Genomic DNA, 19,872 nt, shown 5'->3' on the forward strand with positions numbered 1-19,872 from the left:
ATCACATGAATGGGGCTATGCAATAAATTAAAACGTCTATAAAAGAAACATTTTATTGTAAATAAAATGTAAAAACCGAGAAATAATGGGTGTGTTTAAAATGTATTCATGATGCTCTTGACAATTTTAGTTCGCATAACAGCCTCCTCTCCCTTTCTTTCTTTCTTCTCAGAGAATAACAAATGAAACTAATCTAAGTAAGTAATTAAGGTTCGTACATCCAAGATGAAATCTGCACTAAGTGGGCAGTAACAAAAGTGTAAAAAAATAGAAAGGCATAGAAAGGAACATCTAGAAGCCCTTAACTTGCTCTCACACACACATATGGAAATGGCAAACATTTGCTCAACACTGCCCATTATTCCTTTAACACAATGCTGCCACAGGAAATAAATAAATGAAAAAGTTTCCAAATATATTCCAACAAACTTCAATTTTTTAATAAAAGGAAAAAAAAAAAAAACTTCCCAAAAATTACCAACCCAGAGAAAATCTAGATGGAACAAGCTGTTTTCGGACATTGAAAGACATTTAGAGACGCATGCTATTCCATAGCCAAAGGTTAAAATAGAAAAATTGATAAAAATGCATAAATCATAAACAACAAACACATTGAAATGATGCACATCCAGCTCAACTACTCCAGAGTTTAAAGTGACAGGTAATAGCTTCAATGTATATAACATTCCACAAGAATGAAATGGAGAAACTTACATCCTGAAGACAATTGACATACAAATAACTAGCACACAGAACAAATCAGCTCCTCCAGTTAGAATTAAGGCTCATGTCCAAGAACTTGTTCCTTCATAAAAGTGGTAAAGCTTCAATAAATTGCTTCCTCCAATCTTTTCCCAGCTTTAGCATGTTCCTTAAAATACCCTTGCACTACCATAGACACACAATTAACAAAGATTTTTTTATAAGCAGATGATGCAGGTCAAGAGAGGAACAATTTCAGGAAGGGACAGCATGTGAACAAATTCTTACTGCAAAACAGGACAAGTAGAAAAAAAAGACAACATTGAAGAAATACAATCTTGGTTGAGTGTTTTATTTATTTTCGTGGTTTAAAATTCATATACAAGGACTTAGAGAAGGTAAAACCAGTTTAGAAATAAAAGAGTGCAATTTTGAAATAAATTTGGAACAAACACCGTTGCTGGAATTTGCTGTAGGCCTACCCTCAACTGCTGAACCTGCTTTGCGTTTTCCAGAGCCAGCGTACATTTGTCAAATTACAAATAAACATACCAACTAAGCCTACAATTGGGGAGAATATACAATGCTTCCCAAAAGAGACCCAGATGTATGATGGGAAAGGAGGAGGAGACACTGAGATACAATACCATAAAAAAGAGCAGATAGGAAACATAGGCCATGGGAGGGAACATTGACTTTTGGGACCATAGAAGGGAGGTACACATTTTCGTACAAAGACTGACATTTTCCGGTTTTCTTGATTTTTATTATTTTTTTTGTGAAACTTAATTATGGAGGGGATAAGGAAGGAAAGCTTAGTTATCGCCACCTTCTTGTGGTTCATCCGCATCCCCTTGTGTGTCGGAAGTCCAGAGTGTAAGGTTGTCCCTCAGGAGCTGCATAATAAGGGTGGAGTCCTTGTATGAATCCTCGTTGAGTGTGTCCAGCTCCGCGATCGCGTCGTCGAAAGCCTGAAACCAAACACCATTCAATAAAAAAAACTGAATAATAAAGTCATCAACTACCGTGGTGAAATATAATCTAAGAGTTTCTCAGGTATAGTCTAGGTATGATCATAATAATCCAAGGGGTTGTAAATGAACGCAACCTTAGATTAAGTGACTTAAGCTTTAAAATAAATCTAGTAGTCTAATGCAACAAAATATTCAATGAAACATGAAACTATGGTTAGTGAACAGAGCAGATCATGGACAAAAGGGCTTATCAAGTTGGCCATTTATTTCTACATTGAAAAACAGGAAGGAAGATCCAGAAAGCGTTTTCAGGAGAGCCTGGGCTGGATAACCTATTTTTATTTTAAATCTTAAAATAAGAGAATCAAAGCTTTAAACATGCAGAAGTTGCACACATGTATTTGTTAGACTGTTATTAACGCCAAACTTACAATACAGGTGGGAAAACCAGTAGGATTTGAATTTGTTAATACTAAATAAGTTAAATAAAATTATCCACTTGAGAGCACACTTTAAGCGAGGTCAATTAAGGAGAGACTGCCAATTTTCTACAATTCTTTAGCTCCAAAACAGGGCAAAATAACGCAAAGGGGTGCAAAAGAGGATTCTGATCTTAAAGGGCTCCACAGACAATACCTGTTTTGCCAAATGGCAGGCCCGTGCGGGGGAATTGATAATCTCGTAATAGAACACAGAGAAGTTCAGGGCCAGGCCAAGCCTGATAGGGTGTGTAGGCTGCATCTTTGACTTCGCTATGTCAAACGCTTCCTGGTACGCTTTCTGGGAATCGTCCACCACAGCTACAAACATCATGTTTTGTAAGCATCATAAATGGTATGCATTCACAAGGAGTCTAGATCACTAGCCCTGTCCATGTTCTGCCACTGCATCACCACCACCACCACCTGCAAAGAGGGCTCCAAGATCTTCTTCCTCACTCTTCAAAAGTGTTAATTTAAGGGAAAGTGACAAATCAACAAGGGGACCAGGCAAAAATAAAACTGGGACATGAGGAGCAATGAACTTTCGAAGATCTTGGTGCCACAGAAAAAACAAAAAACAAACCAACCTGTTTGGCTAACTGGCACGCTTTGTCTGGGGAGTTGAGTATTTCATAGTAGAACACTGAGAAGTTGAGTGCTAGGCCGAGCCTAATAGGGTGTGTTGGCTGCATCTTGGCTTTGCTGATCTCGAACGCATCCTGGTAGGCTTTCTGCGAGTCATCTACCACGGCTAAAAACAAACAACATTTTCTCAAATGATGACAAAGTGACCGGGACACAACCCCTCTCCATCTAAAAAGGGGGCAAAGTGCAAGTAACACAATATCAAAGAAGCACTGACAAATTATTAAAAAAATGAAAAAAAAAGAAAATACTAATACATCAAACAAAAAAAAAAAAAAAAAAAAAACGCAAGATAATTTTACTGGTTTAATTAAAGACATCTATTAACACATGCTTATTGTACATCCAAATTAATTGAAAAACAAAGTGATGTACCAATTTTTGCCAGAAAACAAAAGTAAAAATTTGACAAACAATATTGACATAAAAAGAAAAATACTCACTGTTTCTGTTTTCACCCTGGGCAACCTCTGCTAGATACCTGTAGTAGTCACCCTTCATCTTCAGGTAGAAAACTTTGCTTTCAGCATTGCTGGCCTTGGGGATCAGGTATTTGTCTAAGAGACCCTGCAACACGCACAAGGAGACAAAATTGAAGCAAAGTCGACTAATGAAAGGGTCCGAGGTGACGGCAGTTTGTCATGAGCGGTCTGGACCTTTGATGTACCGAGTTGCTGTGCCCTCGCTCAACCATCATGTTGTTCAATCGCGGGTTCCCCTTTCATCGCTCCCCATCCCCACTGCAGCGCTAGGCCGACGCCGGCACGGCTGTGGCACGGCGGCCACAGGTCCGCCGGGCCGACAAAGAAAGTCCAGCCCAGTGTCACCAGGTGCCGGCCGTGTAGCCGCGCAGCCACGCCGGCCGGTCCGTCAAAGGCGCCTTTGGCGCGACCTTGAGCCTCGCGTCGAGAGGTTCAGAGACCGCCACACCAAGTGCTGGCCGCCAGACGGGCCCGGCCGGCCGGCCCGCCCCGCCGGCCCAGGCGCAGCTAAGTAAAAGTCGCGGCTAAGGCGGCCCGGCACGGCCTTTCATTGGCCGGGCTGGTAATGAGCCCCACACCACGGAGCGGCGCAGCACAACCCTGCAAGGCCATTCACGGCACTTCTTTATTTCAAAGAAAAAGCAAGCAATACGCCCGACAGCCGCCTTCAGCCTAAACCGGCCGAGAAGCCCGCACGCCGAAAAGCGCAAGGGGAGGGGGGTCTCTAAGCCGGCATAGACGGCGTAGAACGGCGTTAACACCTGCCCCGGCGGGGGGTAGGGGTAGGGGCGTCGACGTGGACCATCAGCAGAAGTATCCAGAGCGGGGTGCTGACCCAGGACTTTGACTCCGTCGCAGGGAGGGGGGAAGGGGACGCCGGCGGAGAGGGGCACACGAAGGTGGAGGGCTGAGAGGGCGGCGCATGGAGGGGCGGGGAGGTGGCAGGGTGGGCCTGGTGGGCACCGGGAGGGCGCGCCCGGGGCGGCGGTGCGGGGCAGGAGGGGCGGAGCGAGGTATCGATCAACCGGGTGGCCTCCGCCCCTCTTGCCCCGCCCGTCTCCACCTCGCCGCGCGCCCCGACCTCCACCCCCCGCGGCCCCAGCACTTCCACCGGGACGGCAGCAGGGGTGACTGGACTGGACCCCACCCGGCCGGCCTAGGCGGGCCTTGGCGGCCTGGGGCTGCCTGCCCGGGCTGGACGCGCACCCTCCCTGCAATGACCGGCCCGGGGGCCATGGGGCCATGGGGGGCACCGGACTAGGCCTCCGAGACCTAAAGAATGAATGCCAATCAGAGGCTCGGCGCGCGGCGACCGGTACACCCGTAACTCTCCATCGCCGCCCGGCCGCCGACAAACAGCGAGCCCATCCCGCTCCACGCGAATCGCAGCGAATCGCCCCCGAGGAGGTTCGCAGCGCCGGCGTGGCGTCGCTGTGTGTCACCGCTAAAACGGAGTGGACCGGGCCAAAGGCAAAGCCAAGACCGGCAAGGATCGGCGAAAACCACGCGCCCATGACGTCACCACGTCACCGCGGCCAGGGAGGGGGGTAGCCCGTCTCCAAACAACTTGACGCAATGCCAGGTCGGCTGCGCACTGCCTGCAGTGCCCGCACTGCCGCTGCCGCAAACAACCCCGGCCTCGGCACCCTCGCCCTACTGGAACCCCTCCAGCGCGACGGGACGGGGCGTGGCGCGGCGGCGCGCCCAGCTTTGAACGAGGACAAAAATAGCGCGGCTCCCCGGGCCGGGCTGCCCGACGGCCTGCCGGGGCAAGAGGGGCGCGGTCCAGCGGAGAACACCCCTGCAGGCGAGGCGTGCGCTTCGCGGCATGGCAAGTCCGAGGACATGCCTCCGCCCGGTGCAGCCCCGCGGCAGGGACAAAAAGGCACGCGCCGCGGCAGGGATGGAAACCGAGGCCATCAGACTGACTCCGCTCATCTCCCCGCACCCCCCGCTCGCTCCTTACGGAACGCACCATGAGTGTGAGAGAGACAGACTCCACTGGGCCATCAGCGGAATCATCCTTCATCTTCAGACCGGCCCGAGAGAGCCGTCTCGTCGACCTGGAGTGCGAGAGGGACACGAAACCACTGTTCGCAACCAGCCTGCGGCCCGGCCACTACCGGACCCTCATCCGCACGTTCCCAGGGTTTCCAGCCCCATTAGGGTGGCAGGCGTGTCCGCGCGCACGCGACCCCTACGCGGTAAAGCCCTGCCCGCCCTGTCGCTAGGCACGGCCAGAGGTGGGGCGCGCCGTGCCGCCGTGCCACCACGCCGCGGACGGGAGGGCGGAGGTCGCCGCGCAGCGAGAGGGGTGCCCGGGGAAGGGGAGCCGAGCCGGGCCCGGGCCGTGGCGAGCCGAGCACACGCCCATCCTTTCTCTGGCCGGTCCGGGCAAACGCCGGCAGCAGGCGGACGGACGACGGACCGGGCCGCCGCGCCGCCGGGCTGTGGGCTCAAGGAAAGGCCAGCACGCCCATGGCCACATGGCCGCGACCGCGCCTGCCCTGACGAGCCCGGCCGGCAGCGTCGCGGGGCGCATGTCCTAGCCGCGTCGCCGCGTCGGTGCACGCTACTGCGTCGTTCGTCGTCCCGCAGCCGCCACCGCGCCGCCGTCACCACTCGACCCATCCGGCCGCCAGCGGCCGCGTCACCACAGGAAGCGGAGGAAATGACCCTCATTTTCCATTTTCCCGGCCCATTGGCGAAAAATGGCGCCCAGTCCCCGACCCTCCCTCCCTTCCTTCCTTTCGGTTGTTGATAACCGATCGCGACGAACCATCACGTCAACAGCTCGATTTGCAACAGAGCCATACTCGCTCTGTCTCTCTCGCACTCTTGTGCGACGCCCCAGGAGTGCGAGAGGGACAGTGACAAGAGCACTGTTCAGAATCGAGCCGAAGCCGGTCTTCCGCGCGTCACCGAGCCCACCGGCCGCTGCCAGGAGCCGCCGCCAAAAGAAGGCGCTAAACGACGCCGCCAACGAGACGCGGCGGCCGAACCGTTTCATTCGCACTCATCGACGCGACAGATAACAAGCGGCGCGGCCGCGAGCACCGCGTCGACGCGTCACCAGGCGCAGTCCTCGTGGCCGCCGCCGCCCGACCGAGCCGGGATAGACCGCCCCGCAACACTCGCGCGCTCGACGGGACGGCCTGGCTGGCATGCTGCACCGTTGTCCCCGTCATGTCAAGGCAGCGGCCAGGCCTGGCCAGGCAGCAGCCCAGCCCCCTCCACGTTATCAACTGCCTGCCTGACCGCCGCCATGAGGCATGCCACGCCTAGCCATGCCGACCGAGGTCAAGGGCGCGGCGCGGCGGCGCAGCGCGCCTCGATGCATCCATCAAACGCGCATCATCGGACGCTCCCCTTCCCCAGGACACACAAGTGCGGCTGCAGGCCGAAACGGCGCCACAGCGCGCTCGCGGAGCGTGCGGAGCGCACAGTGGGCCAGAAGGCCGGTGGAGACGGCCAAAATTCTAAACGCGTTTGGAGCTCTAAAGTCGCTAAACGAGACACAAACCGAACGTGTGACCCCACCAATGGATTCCTCGTTCGGAGATCAAACCATTGATGGGGCCACACGTTCGATTCGAGTCACATCCAGCGACTCTGGAACTCAAAACGCGTCTAGAGTTTTGGCCGCCTCCACCGGTCTTCTGGCCCTGGCCCATTGACGGGCGCTCCGTGGGAGTGCGAGAGAGACAGCGCCGCCGCGCTTCCCGCCCCGGGCACCAGCGGTCCTTCCGGTGTGCCAGCGACGCGTCGCGACGCCGGACGGGGAGTGGCCCACGTACGTCCACACTGGCCGTGCGTCCGTCCGACCGCGTCCCGCCGCGTCACACACGGGGCGCGCCCGTCTAGCGACTCTAGCGCACACAGCACACGCCTACGCGCTGTTACTGGGCCAGGCAGCCAGTCAGGCAGGCAGGCGACCCACGCCGCCAGCCACGCGGCGCCATGCTGCGGTGGTAGCCGCGAAGCCGCGGCGGTGACTCGCCGTCCTACTCATCCCCAGCCACCGGAAGCACAGGCCGCGCCGAGGCTGCGCAGGCCAAAGCACTCCCAGCCAGTGGCGTAGGGAATCCCTCCGCATACTACGAGCCGCGGACAACGAGCCCAGTGTGGCGGTCCACGAGCACCAGACGTCGAGACACGCGCCGCCTTTGCACTATCAGTTACCGCGCAGAAAGCAGGCGGCCGGCCGCCAGGACGCCGCCGTCGCCGAGCACGCCGATGACGCACCGGGGCCGCGGTTATTCCCCTCGGCCGCCGCGCTGCGCCGCGCCGTGCTGCCTCCATCCTCGGCGTGGCGCAACGCCGCGCGTCACGGCGACACCACTTGGCATTCGACTCCCTTATCCGGACACGTCCTGGCGTGGCGGGGCGTAGGACGGCACTCAATGTAAACGCTCGCACAGCTACGCAATTGACCCCCGAAAGGCCCGAAAGGCGCCCCTCCCCTCCCCGTCCGCAGGGCCCGCCAGACGGCGCACTCCATGCGGGAGTCGGTCGTCACAATGGCCCAGTGGCCCATCACGCTCCAATAACGCAGCCGTGACGTCATCACGCACGCGGCCTTGCCGACCCGCCCGGCCCGGGTTCGAACACCGAAGTCGGACAGGTTTTTTTCCGAGTGGGCGGCGCCGAGAGCGCGTGGTGCGGGCGCACACACACTGCACGTACCCCTCCCCCGCCGTCACCTGTCGAGCGGTTCCGAAGGCTCGTTTTGTCGCCCTGTCTCTCTCGCGCGCCATCGCGGGACGCCCCATGAGTGCGACAGAGACAGCTCCTTCCGTCTGATAGGCCGCAGGCCGCGGGGAGGAAGAGGAAGTCGCGATTGGCAGCGGAGCATCATCGACACACGGCCTGCCGGGCCTGCCCTTGCAGTCCGCCCAGTCCGCCCCTGCCCGGCACGGCACAGCACGCGTGCACTTACTCACACCTGCACGTCCATTCGCATCCTGCCCCCGAAAAAAAAATAACTACGCATCGATGGCGGAAGGCAAGTGGAGCGGAACCGGAACAAACACCACTCCCAGCAACGCCCCCTCAAAACGGCGAAACATTCAAACCCCCCACCCACCCTCCCAAAGACACGCTCATGACCCCGCATGCCGCGTGGGAAACTCCTAAGCAAACTCACCAGGACGTCGTAGCAGATCTCCCTCAGTTCCTTCTCGACCTTCTCTCTGTACTCCTTGGCCATCTGCTGCTTGCGTTCTGACCCTTCAGTCTTCTGCTCGATTGAAGAGATGACTCTCCAGGACGATCTCCGGGCGCCGACCACATTCTTGTACGCCACGGACAGCAGGTTCCTCTCCTCGTTCGACAGCTCCACGCCGGTCTCTGTGACGGCCTTCATGGCCGCGGCCATGTCATCGTAGCGCTCGGCCTGCTCCGCGAGTTTCGCCCTCTGGACCAGTTCCTCCTTGTCCACAGACATGTCTGTGCGGTTGTGTGTCGCGTGGGGTTACGGCCAAGGAACACGTCACGTCCAGACACCAGAGGATGTCCGCCTGCGAAAAAGGAAAAGACACGTTAGTCACAAAACAGCTCGACCTTTGTCTTCGCGCCGCGTCGCCGCTTGGCGCTTTGCCGCGGCCGGCTTATCAACCTCATGTTGCAGTTGCCGACCCCCTCAAGGCCCTCAGCCTCTCTGCCCGCCTCGCCGATTAGAAACTTGTTGATCAAGTCGAAAACGCGGCCAAAACCACCGAGGCTTTTCGCGACGCGCCGCCTTAGAGCGCCGGGCTCTCAACCCAGCCTCCAGAGTCAACGGCACGAGAGGGTCGTCGTCGGCAGCGCACAGTGGGCCAGAAGACCGGTGGAGGCGGCCAAAACTCTAGACGTGTTTTGAGCTCCGAGTCGCTAAACAGGACTCGAACCGAGCGTGTGACCCCACCAATGGATTTCTCGTTCGGAGAGCAATCCATTGGTGGGGTTACACGTTCGGTTCGAGGCCTATTTAGCGACTCTGGAGCTCAAAACGCGTTGAGAGTTTTGGCCGCCTCCACTGGTCTTCTGGCCCACTGTGCAGCGCCCCCGGCGGTGGCCAACCACCCCGACGAGCCCAACCCACTCGCAACAATGTCGTCAATCCGGTAGCGGAACTCACTCAACGGTACACCAGCGCGCCGACAACGACACTGCCCTATGCCCGGCGCGCACTACCGCACCGTGACACAGTACAGCGACACGAGGCGCTGCGCACTCGGCGCACGCAGCGAGGTTAGGGCGGCCCTTGCACTCACTCAAGCCCTCCGGAGCCGCGCTGCGCAACGCCGCTACGCCCTTGCGTCCAGCCACGGCGCTAGTGAGGAGCGCGCGGCGCGGAGCGAGGAGGGAGGGCCTCCAGTGCCGCCAGCCACTTTACCCCCGACCCGGGCGAGCAGGGCGCTGCGCGCTGGGCGAGCGCTGCGGAGCCGAGCGGCAGACGAATCCAATCGATCGCTTTCGTTCGGGTAGTCCGCGAACACGGAGCACGGCACCCGAGTGGGGCTGTCGTCGCCGCCAGGCCGCGCCGCGCCGCCACCCTCCCGGCCGGCCGGGCCCGGGCCGGCTCGCTCCTCAGCAACAAGCTCTAGTGCAAGACGCGCTAGCGGCGCGCCAACGCACTAGCTCATCTCGGCCGCCGCCGCCAGCACCGGCCGGCCGGCGTGCGCGCCCACATGAGACGCCCCCCCTACAGGTGCGCGCGGGGGAGTGCGGCACCGCCGGGCACTGCGTCCCGCGGCCAGTGGCCGCCCAGGCTCGCGCCGCCAGCGCCCAGCCCAGTGAATGGCATTGCAATCGCCCCGGCGCGCTTCAGCCGCTGCAGCGCGTTGCAACACCCAAGGCCGCCGCCATTCAGCGAGGCTGCCGGGGGCGACGCGACGCACAGCGACGTCCTCATGCATAGCGCAAAGTGGCTGCAGAATCCAATTTCGGGCGCGCGATCATGCCGCCATCCCCTCCCCGCCTGTACCCTGTCGTCGACGCGGTCGTCGCGATCCCGGGAGTCCGTGGCAACTATTCGGAGGGGCGCGGTGTCGCCCGCGCGTCAAAGCGACTTGCCCGCCCTCTTGGTGGGCCGCGCCGCCGCGCCGGTGCCGGGCCGCTGTGCCCGTCTGGCCGACGCGGACGGACACACGGGCGAGGGAGGGGGGAGCGGGGCTATTTTCAGACTATCGAGCCCCCCGTAGCCTCGCGTAGCCTCGCGGCTGTAAATATAACGACACGGCACACACGTCGGGCGCACCGAGCGGCGAGCGCCCCGCCGAGCGCAGCACCCCGTCGGCCGGCCGCCGAGTCGCGCCAGTCCGCACAGACTGATGCCGAGAGTCGCTTTCGTCGCTCTGTCCCTCTCGCACCTGTAGGAGACGCCCTTCGAGTGGGAGAGAAACAGAGCAGCGAAGAAGACTGTCGGGACCAGTCTGCTGATTCCGAACAGAGCTCCGTCGCCGTCTCCCACCCCACGAGGTAGCGTTCCTCCACGCGGGGCGCCCCGCGAACGCGAGAGACAGAGCGACGACACCATCGGGACGTGTTCCATAATCACAGCCACGTTGTGCTCCTCAAAATCAGACCAGGAGGCAACGACACGCATTGGGGCCGCCGCGCCGCCGCGCCCTCAAGCGCCACCGCCGCCCATTTCATAAAACACGACGCGGCGCCGCGCCGCCGAGCGCCTCACGCAGGACAAGCTATCGAGCCACGCCTGGCCACGCCCCACGCCGGGCCGTAGTAGGGGGCGTAGTACGCCGGGGCGGGGCGGGGCGGGGCGGGGCAAAGGTGGGGGCCCTGCCGCCGGGCGCCACCACGTAACGCTCACCAGCAGCACCACACCGTGTGCAGCCCAATGCACCAACTGCAGGAAGTGGCCAAGAATGCCGAGCAGCTGACGTGGCAGCAGAGTGCAGGGCTGGCAGGGCCGCGCGACGCAGCGGGCGCGGCGCATGCGCCCCAGAGATGCACTTCCAGCCCGGCGGGACCGAAGGGGGAACAAGCCAACACATTGCGGCAACTTTCAAAACAAAAAGTTGGCGGCGGGGAGCGGAGGGGCGCGGGCGGACAGAAGAGCAAAACGAGCAGGCCGTGTGTCGAATACGCTAGCGCGGCTGCCTCGGCGGAGGCGGCGGGGGAGGCCGAGACCGTCTCTTTCCGCGTCGAGGTAATCCTCACCGAGATGAACCCCGCGAGGGGAGCAGAGGGTGTCGTATCCAGCCGACCTCACCCAGGCCTACTTCTCGCCGCGGAATGCCGCCAGCGAGTTTTCTTCCGCGCGAAGCACACCGACAACTACACGGGGTAGTCGTAGTTGGCGGCGGCGGAGTGGCTAGGACCGGTCGGTCAGCAACCTAGGCTCGGGGGAGGGGGACCGGAACGCACCACTCGACGGGCCGCCCCCGGGCCGCCCCCCGCGGGGGCGTGGCGAGGCGGCGGGGGCGGTAACGCGAGCGTGGCGTGTTCCGGAGAGTGTCTCGGCAGCCCCCCGCGGCACTGCGAGGCACTACGCGGCACGCCACCGCCGGGCCAGTGCGCCCCTCTCTCTCTTTCGCCCTCGCCGACACGGAACGCCCCGCGAGAGCGAGAGAGACAGCGCGCCGCGCCGGCCGCCATAACCCACTCGCACGGCATGGCTATTTCAATTGCGTCCCACTAGGGTCCGCTTCAGTCGGGCATCAGTCCAAAATAAACGAAACGCCACAAGCCGCCGACGCCACCAGCAAGCGGCTCAGAGGCGACACTGGAAAAAGAATAGAAACGGGGCCGGCGGCGTGGAACCGGCAAGGCGCGCAGAAAGGCCAGGGATCGTGTTCGCGCTGCTCCAGCTAGCCGTGCTAGCCGTGCCGAACCGCGAGGCCAGGCCACGCCAGGCCACGCCCACACGCGCCGTTTCGGGTCGCAACGCGCCCGTCGGTCCGCCCACGCGGCCGAGCCCCGCCGAGACCAACAAGCGCCTCGAACAGGCACGGCGGCGCCGCGACACTCAGCGCCAGCCAGTAGCGAGACAGGAGAAAAAATCAGGGTGAGCCTCCAATCCCGCCAGGCCGCCAGCCGTCTGATTCCGAGCACTGCTTTCGTCGCTCTGTCTCTCTCGCACTCATGGGGCGGTCCGTAGGGGTGCGAGAGAGACAGAGCGAAGAAGCAGTGTTTGGAATCAGACGGCAGGCCGCTTCCGAACAGCGCCTCCTCTCTCTCGCACGCCTTGCGGCCACGCAGAGCGAGAGAGACGAAACTACAATTAATTAAAGACGGACGCCCCTAAGCCGCGGCCAGGGGCAGGCCAGCCGTCTGATTCCGAGCACTGCCTCGTCGCTCTGTCTCTCTCGCACCCCTACGGAACGTCCCATGAGTGCGAGAGAGACAGAGCGACGAAAGCAGTGCTCGGAATGAGACGGCAGCGGATTGCGGCCGAGGCGGCCCAGCCAGCCGGGCCCCAGTTCGACCCATCGGACATCACTCCAGCCTTGGCCCTTGGGCTCCGCCACTCCAGCAGCAGCACGCCTTGGGGACCGGCAGCCGCGGCACCACGGCCTCGACGAGTGCCTAATTCGCACCCAGTCTGCAGGGTACCGGAAGGGAAGGGCGGGGGCTCACCTTTCAAGGCCCTTCAACCCCCGCTGCCCTGCGGCCCTGCGGCCCTGGGACCAGGGCCAGGCACGCCGGAATCCACGGCGGGGCGCGCAGGGCCCGTCGGGGTGGAAAACGCGACTGGAATCTCCGGCAAAGAACGCCCGGACTGCAGGGGCCTGGCCTCGCCTGGCCGGGCAGCGCCGTGCCAAACAGCAGTGCCGCGAGGACTGCACACCAACGGCGGGCTAAATCGATTAGCAATCGGGCGGCCGAAGACACAATTCTGGCCAAACCCACTTTCGGGGCGGAGCAGTCACCAGCGAATCGGAGAAGAAGAGCGGGAGAGAGAAACTTGGCGACAAAACGACAGCGGCGTCTTCCCCGGCAGACATGGCCGCAAAACGCTGCGAGCAAATTCGCGCCCCTCGCCGAGGTTTCGTCGCTCCGTCTCCCTCGCACTCTTGGAGCGGCACGGGCGGGAGAGAGGGAGAGAGCGACGCACAGCCCCGGCCGCGCGGTCTCCAAGGACGCCGCCTCGGCGCTTCCCTGCTTCCCGCTGATGAACCCGCCCAGGTCGATTTGCCTCGACTTGCCGAGGCGAGGGTTCGACTCCCCGCGCCCCCCTCAACCAGCACCAAATGGCCCCGCCCCGCCCATCCCGCCATCAACAACACGGACACCGACATCAAAATTGGCGCCAAAATACAAAAGCCAGCACGGCGGCGATGGCAGTGCTAAAAGCCAGGGCCGGCCAGGGCCCCCTCGGGGCGGATGGCGAATCCGCCACGGCCCACAGTGGGCCAGCAGACCGGTGGAGGCGGCCAAAACTCGACGCGTTTTGAGCTCCAGAGTCGCTAAATGGGACTCGAACCGAACGTGTGACCCCACCAATGGATTGCTTTCCGAACGAGGAGTCCATTGGTGGGGTCACACGTTCGGTTCGAGTCCTGTCTAGCGACTCTGGAGCTCAAAACGCGTCGAGAGTTTTGGCCGCCTCCACCGGTCTTCTGGCCCACTGTGCGGCCCCTCCGGCCCCTCCCCCAGCGTGACGCTAGAGAGAGACGGCACAGCCTGGCGAGCCTACACCGTCATATCGATTAACGCGTCCGCCGCGAGATGGCGCCACCGATCGCACGCAACAAGAAGACCGTCATGGCTTGGCCACGCTTCGCACGCGGCGCCCCACAGTGGGCCAGAAGACTGGTTGAGGCGGCCAAAACTCTAGATGCGTTTTGAGCTCCAGAGTCGCTAGACAGGACTCGAACCGAACGTGTGACCCCACCAATGGATTCCTCGTTCGGAGACCAATCCATTGGTGGGGTCACACGTTCGGTTCGAGTCCCATTTGGCGACTCAGGAGCTTAAATCGCGTCTGGAGTTTTGGCCGCCTCTACCGGTCTTCTGGCCCACTGTGCGCCCAGTTCCCTGCGCAGCAACCTTTACGAGCAAACAACGAGGCCCCCTCTCTGCCTCTCTCACTCCCGCAGTGTCAATCACATTATTCGAGGCCCAGCTGCGCTAGCCGCGCGGACCAAGTTATCAATTGTCTCGTCGAGACGCGAGCCGCGCCTCCGATAAAGCCATCACCGCCCGGCCCAGCGCGGCCAGCGCGGCCTCTTCGCAGGACTCGCCGCGTCGCCGGCCTGCGAGGACAGGGCGGCCGAAGAGTGCCGAAACGGCACACGAAATGGGTTTCTCCTGCGGTTTCCCTTCTGCTAGGGCTAGCCGAAGGACGACAGAGCCAGAAACTCGAATTCAAATACCAGGTCATTCTGCGCATCAGGCCATGCTCGCCGTTGCAGACACATCGACGGCCGAAGATTCAATTCCCGCTTTGGTCGGCACTCCTTGCCGCAGCTGCAGCGCGTAAGCTTCGACGCGCGCCCTGCAGACAGACGCCCAGAGTCGTTTTCGTCGCTCTGTCTCTCTCGCACTCATGGGGCATCCCCTACAGGCGCGAGAGATACAGCGACGAAAACGCCTCTCGGAATCAGTCTACCGCGGTCAGCGCGAGCCCACCACACCACAGCCACGCACGACGACGGCGCGCGGCATCGGCGCGCAAAACAACCAAACTGCTGTCACCAGACAAGACAGCCGCAGGGGAGGCGGGGAGGGGAGGGGGCATGCCACCAACGCATCAGCTTAGAGGCTGTGCACAAATTTGATCGCACCTGCGTCACCCGCCGTCAGGCACGGCCGTCAGGCACGGCCCAGTAGTGCCGATGGCTTCGTAAATATTCAGCCTCTCAATGAGACGGGGGCGGGGGAGGGGGAGGGAGAGGGGGGCAGCCCGAACCGCGAGCTTTCGTCGCTCTCCCTCGCACTCACGGGGCGGCCCGCAGAGGAGCGAGAGAGAGACTGAGAGCACGGTTCGCGGATTCAGACCAAAGCGGGGCCTAAATCAGACGGGATCGAATTTGGCCGCGGTTCGCGTCGCGGCCTGGGCCTTCCCCGAACCGAGGGGAGTGTCCTGGGCGAGACACGCCCCCAGCGGGCCAACCTGGCCGAGAGACGGCCTTCAGCGTCACAGGTCAAGCAGCGCCAGCGCCGCCCTGCCGGCGCCTTGGACGGCCACTCCCTGCCGCCCTCGAGGGCCCCGCCAGCAACGCCCGCCTTGCGCCAGCCCCTCCCCGCGACCTTCCGCCAGAGGCCCGCTTCCGCCCTTATAGGACAGCCCCCCCCCCCTCCCCAGCGGGGCCTACAGCGCGCGGGGATGATGTGGCCGCGTCATCCAATCGAACATCTCGCGCCCCAAAAATAACCACCGCGCTGCCGCCGCCTTGCTCCCAGAGAAAAATGGGGAAGCCGACCAAGAAGGGCCTGCCCCTCGACGAAGGGCCCGAAGGGCAGCGCGTTATCGGCTTCAGATAAGCTCGCACACCTTGGCGGCCAGAAAGGGCTGTCGCGTCGTCCGGGCCGGACCAGCGCGGCCCTTCGATGCAGCCGACGGTGCAGTGGAGCCGGTCAAGGACGGCCCTTCTGCCCTTATTAGTGCCGGCATGACGACGGCAAGGGCGGCGAGGCCCTTCGCCGGAGGGCCGGGATAAAGGGCAGGGATATGGCTCGGCGGCAAAGCGGCTTACGCCTTGTCGCAATAAGAGGATTCGTAATTCGCGACAGAAAAGGGGGAAGGCGGCGCTGGAGCCGAGCAGCAAGCCGAGCCCCCTCTGTTCATCGTCGCCCACAGTCCCCGCAGCCCCGCACGCCCCACAGCCCCACGGGGGCACAGAGGCTAGGCGCTGCACCGACAGCCGGGCCGGCCTGTCTGTGGAGGCAAGGCCCAGGCCGCCAGCGCCCGCCAGCGCCCCAGGCCTCGGCCAGGTCGATGCCAGCCTCAAGCGCGCCGCGCCGCCGCCATCGGCCCGACCCACACAAATTGACGAGACACTACCAACTTCCCGCAGTGCACCCCGCCTCCCCGCCACTGGGGCACACTGCTCGGCCAGACTCCGAACGGTGCCGTCTCCCTCCCTCTCCCGCGTCACGACGACACGCCCCGCGGGTGCAAGAGAGACGGGCGTGCCGCTCGGAAGCCGCGTGCAGCGCCGACGACGACACGCGAGGCTCCACCTGTCAGGGCTTTTCCGGCACAAGTTTGCAGAGGACGGGGAGGCGGGCTCCAGGGGCGGCCCTGCGGCCCGGCGGCCCAGGAGATGCCCAGGGGACGCCAGCGGAAGGGGAGAGGATCCGCAGGGGTGGTGGAGGAAGGGGATCAAGTCGGGACGGGCAGGGCGTTGTAAGCAGAGCGGAGAGGATCGTCCAGGGGATGGTGTACTACAGGGAGGGGGAGGTGGGCGTTGGATCCCGCAGGGGCAAGGCTGGGCCCGGCTGGGCGGGGCGGGGCGTTACTCCCGCCTAGACTGCGTCGCGGCGCTCTAGGAAAGGGGAGGTGGGGGCAGTCGGTCGGCAGCCAGCGCCACGTATGCAAATAAGCCTGATAGCATCCCCTGGCTGCGTTTCCCCCTCCCCTCCCCGGCGCCCAGTCAGCACACACTTGCAGCGCGGGGCGAGGCGCACTGCAGAGGTCACTACGGCGCCGGCCACGCTAAGGCCGCGCCAGTGACTCACTGCGCCGCGCCTGGCCACGCCCCCCGCGTGGACAAGGGTCGGGGAGGGCCGATCCGGCTGGAGTTTCCACCTTGCCAGCGCCGCGCCGCGCCGGCCGGTCGGGCCGGCGGCTGGAATGCGGGCAAGAGACGCGGCGACGCGGCTTCGCCGGCTTGAGCCTCGCGGGGCGTAGCGGGGCCGGGCCGCGCCGAGCCGCGCCAAGCGATGGGCCCCTGGGCCCCACGACGTGGACCGCCCCGCACCACGTGCTTCGAGCACCGCTACGTCGCCGACGTCGTGGACGCAGTCATTCAGACCCGCGTCGTGGCGGCGCTGCACATGGCGTTGCACAACCCGGCCGGCCATTTTTACTTTCGGCCGTACGCGTCTGTTTGAACAGGTGATGACGCGGGCCCGGCCCGGCCAGCCTTAGGCCAGCCCGGGGCGTGGCGAGGCGGGCCCTCTCGTTACCGGTCGCCAAGGAGACAATGGGTGTCAACGCGTCAAGCACGCACGCACGCCCCCACTCCAAATTTCGGGCTACACTGTAACGGCGAGGAACGCTTACACGTGCCACGGACCAGGGCCGCGCATTCAAATCAGGCGCGCGATATTTTGACAGGCTGCGGCTCCCACGAGGTATTTCAGGCGGCGCGCACCACTCGCCGAATTTCCACGACGCCGCCAAATTGTTTCTCATTCAAGCAGGCGCCCCCCCCCCCGCCCGCCCCGCCAGGCCCCGCCCCCGCGCGTACGCCACCCCGCGCCGCGCCGCCCGCCCCGCCCATTTTTCTCGGAGCTCCGTTCTGCGTCACGGCCGTGTCACCGCGACCACCAGCAGACAGTGTAGTTCTCGTCGCTCTCTCTCGCACCTGTGCAGAACGCCCACGAGTGGGAACGAGACAGGGACGAAAACGACTCTCGGAATCAGTCTGCCGCCGCCACAGGGTGGCGGGCGCCTCCAGGAGACCAGGGAGACACAGGCAGCGGCAGGGGCGCGCTGGGGCGGCCGCCTAGATTCGTCAAATCCAACGGGGCGGCCGGGCCGCGGCCGGGCGGGGGAGGGAGGGGCGACGAGGCGCGGGGAGGATGCCGAGAATTCACAAGCAGGCTGACGCGGTGCGCGCTGCCGCCGCGGTCCCTAGCCCAGGGTGGGAGAAAGGGGTGGGGCACGGGGTGCGGCAGGGGGAGGGGGAAGGGGGTGGCGCAAGAAGGCTGCGGCACTGTAGACCGATTCCGCGCAGAGCGCCCGTCGGTCTGTCCCTCTCGCACCGGAACGGAGCGCCCCATGAGTGCGAGAGAGAGACCTCTCACTCGGAATCAGTCTGCTGCCACCGTCGAGAAGCTCCGAAGAAAAAACAGCGCCCGGGTATGAGCCACCCCCGCGGCACCGCCATGGGCACCGCGGCCCTGGGGGAGGGGAGGGGGCGCGCCGGCAAGGGGAGTGCCTCATCAAAATTTCACCGTGCCATACACTAGAGTAAATTCCGAGTAGTGCCCTCCCCCTGCCCCTCCACCGCCACCAATACCCACGCCCCCCATTCACTTGCTTTCCTACACACAAGTTCACGATCACAGGTTAAGAAGCAAATGTACGGCTAGCAGATTTGACGATTCTAGAAGACTGCACTGATGCAAAGAGTTAGATCACACTTGCCGTAAAAAATAACAGCAAGGTGTTAGTCCCCACAGACAGACACGATACTGCAACATTTTCATACCATTCAAGGCATACAATCAATAAGCATTTGCAAAAATCGTCTAAGTAACCCGATAAAATCTATGTCATAAGTGAAGAAGAATAGACACATTTTGAGCGAGTTAGAAGTTATTCACCTAGTGCATTCCCATTGAAAAATTGGAGTATCTTAAGACCGAAGAAGCACAGATATGTTACGTAATTTTCGACAAGTTTCAGGCGTGCATTCAAATTTTTTTTAGCTCGTAAACTAATATTTATCATAAGTTTTAAGATTTTTCCACCTTAGCAAAGGCTTTATCAGACCGATACAAAATAAAATGTCACAACACTGACATCTCTAAACCCTGACAACACCACCATAACCAGTTCAACACACAAAAAATAGCCAAAATTTCTCAGCCAGGGAACACCGCCCACTGTACAGCATTCTTGCCGAGCCCAGCCCTGCCGTCCCGTGCCGTCCCACCAGCAATGAGCAAGTTAGGTTATGTGCCTTGCTGCCCCAGACAGGCCGCACCCGCCAAGTCAGCGCCGAAGCCAAAAAGCTCCACCGGGGCGCGGCGCGTCTCTGCGGACGTCCCCAAGGCCCTCAGCGACGAGCCTCGAGCCCGGCTTGGCGTAAAACACGGCCCCGGTCGTGGTGGAGACCCTCGCCTGCGACGAGACGGGTCGGGGCCAGGCATTGATCGCGCCGACAGGGCAGAGGTATGCCCGTGCCAGGTCCGGCCATGGAAGCCCGCATGGGAAGAACCCGACGACGCAGAGCCCAAATGCAGGATTTGCCGGGCACAGGCCGAGGGTGTCACCCTGGGGCTGCGGCTCGACGCCACACCGACGCCCCGGCCAGAGGCCAGAGGTACCGGTCGGTCGGCGAGTAGCAAGATGGCGATAAGGACACTCCTACATACAATGCGTCACTCAAAACCCCGTCCCTCGGCGCAGTATTCCGCTCTCCGCTCACTCCGCGGCCCGGGACGCTCGCACGGGCCTCACCGAGCGGCGCTAACACAACGGGTACTTACCTGATGAGAAGTAATCCGTTCTGGAACAGTTGCAACAGCACTTCCACCACGGACTGGACACACAATTTCAATTTTTTTCAGGCCTCCACAGATCCCTCGGCTCGGCTCAGAAGAGGGGCTCTAATGGCGGATGCCGAGAGACTCCGTGGTCAAAACTAGGTTTCTGAATGCGAGTTGGGGTGGCGACGCAAGCGAGCATTTCGTTCAAGTAGTTAAACCGACTTACACTTGACTTATTTAATTCAGCAGTATTTT

General features: G+C 61.3%; 1 protein-coding gene across 4 annotated transcripts; it reads right to left on the reverse strand.

The window, feature by feature from the left end:
* Positions 1–37: 37 nt before the first annotated feature.
* On the reverse strand, positions 38–19,771 carry LOC117652846 (14-3-3 protein zeta). 4 transcript variants are annotated; one of them, XM_034398004.1, is made up of 5 exons: positions 19,618–19,771; positions 8,432–8,804; positions 3,247–3,373; positions 2,313–2,476; positions 38–1,673 (listed from the first exon to the last, which is right to left on the reverse strand). In XM_034398004.1, the coding sequence occupies exons 2-5, from the start codon at positions 8,729–8,731 to the stop codon at positions 1,518–1,520; spliced, it is 747 nt and encodes a 248-aa protein (XP_034253895.1). In that variant the 5' UTR covers positions 8,732–8,804; positions 19,618–19,771; the 3' UTR covers positions 38–1,517. The 4 variants fall into 4 exon arrangements, with proteins under 4 accessions (XP_034253895.1, XP_034253897.1, XP_034253896.1 ...); XM_034398006.1 differs by having other exon boundaries at positions 3,247–3,370; positions 19,618–19,770; XM_034398005.1 differs by lacking the exon at positions 2,313–2,476 and adding an exon at positions 2,746–2,909 and having other exon boundaries at positions 3,247–3,370; positions 19,618–19,767.
* Between the last annotated feature and the right edge of the window lie 101 nt (positions 19,772–19,872).

Source organism: Thrips palmi, unplaced genomic scaffold, assembly GCF_012932325.1.
Source record: "Thrips palmi isolate BJ-2018 unplaced genomic scaffold, TpBJ-2018v1 HiC_scaffold_7, whole genome shotgun sequence".
NCBI lineage: Eukaryota > Metazoa > Arthropoda > Insecta > Thysanoptera > Thripidae > Thrips > Thrips palmi.

Bases quoted from the DNA above. Each gene is read 5' to 3' on its own strand.
- LOC117652846 (XM_034398004.1), bottom strand. From the start codon at position 8,731: ATGTCTGTGGACAAGGAGGAACTGGTCCAGAGGGCGAAACTCGCGGAG. The intron at 3,374-8,431 runs GTGAGTTTGCTT...TTGTGCGTGTTG, and splicing joins AGATCTGCTACGACGTCCTG to CAGGGTCTCTTAGACAAATA. The intron at 2,477-3,246 runs GTGAGTATTTTT...TGATGTTTGTAG, and splicing joins CCAGGGTGAAAACAGAAACA to CTGTGGTGGACGATTCCCAG.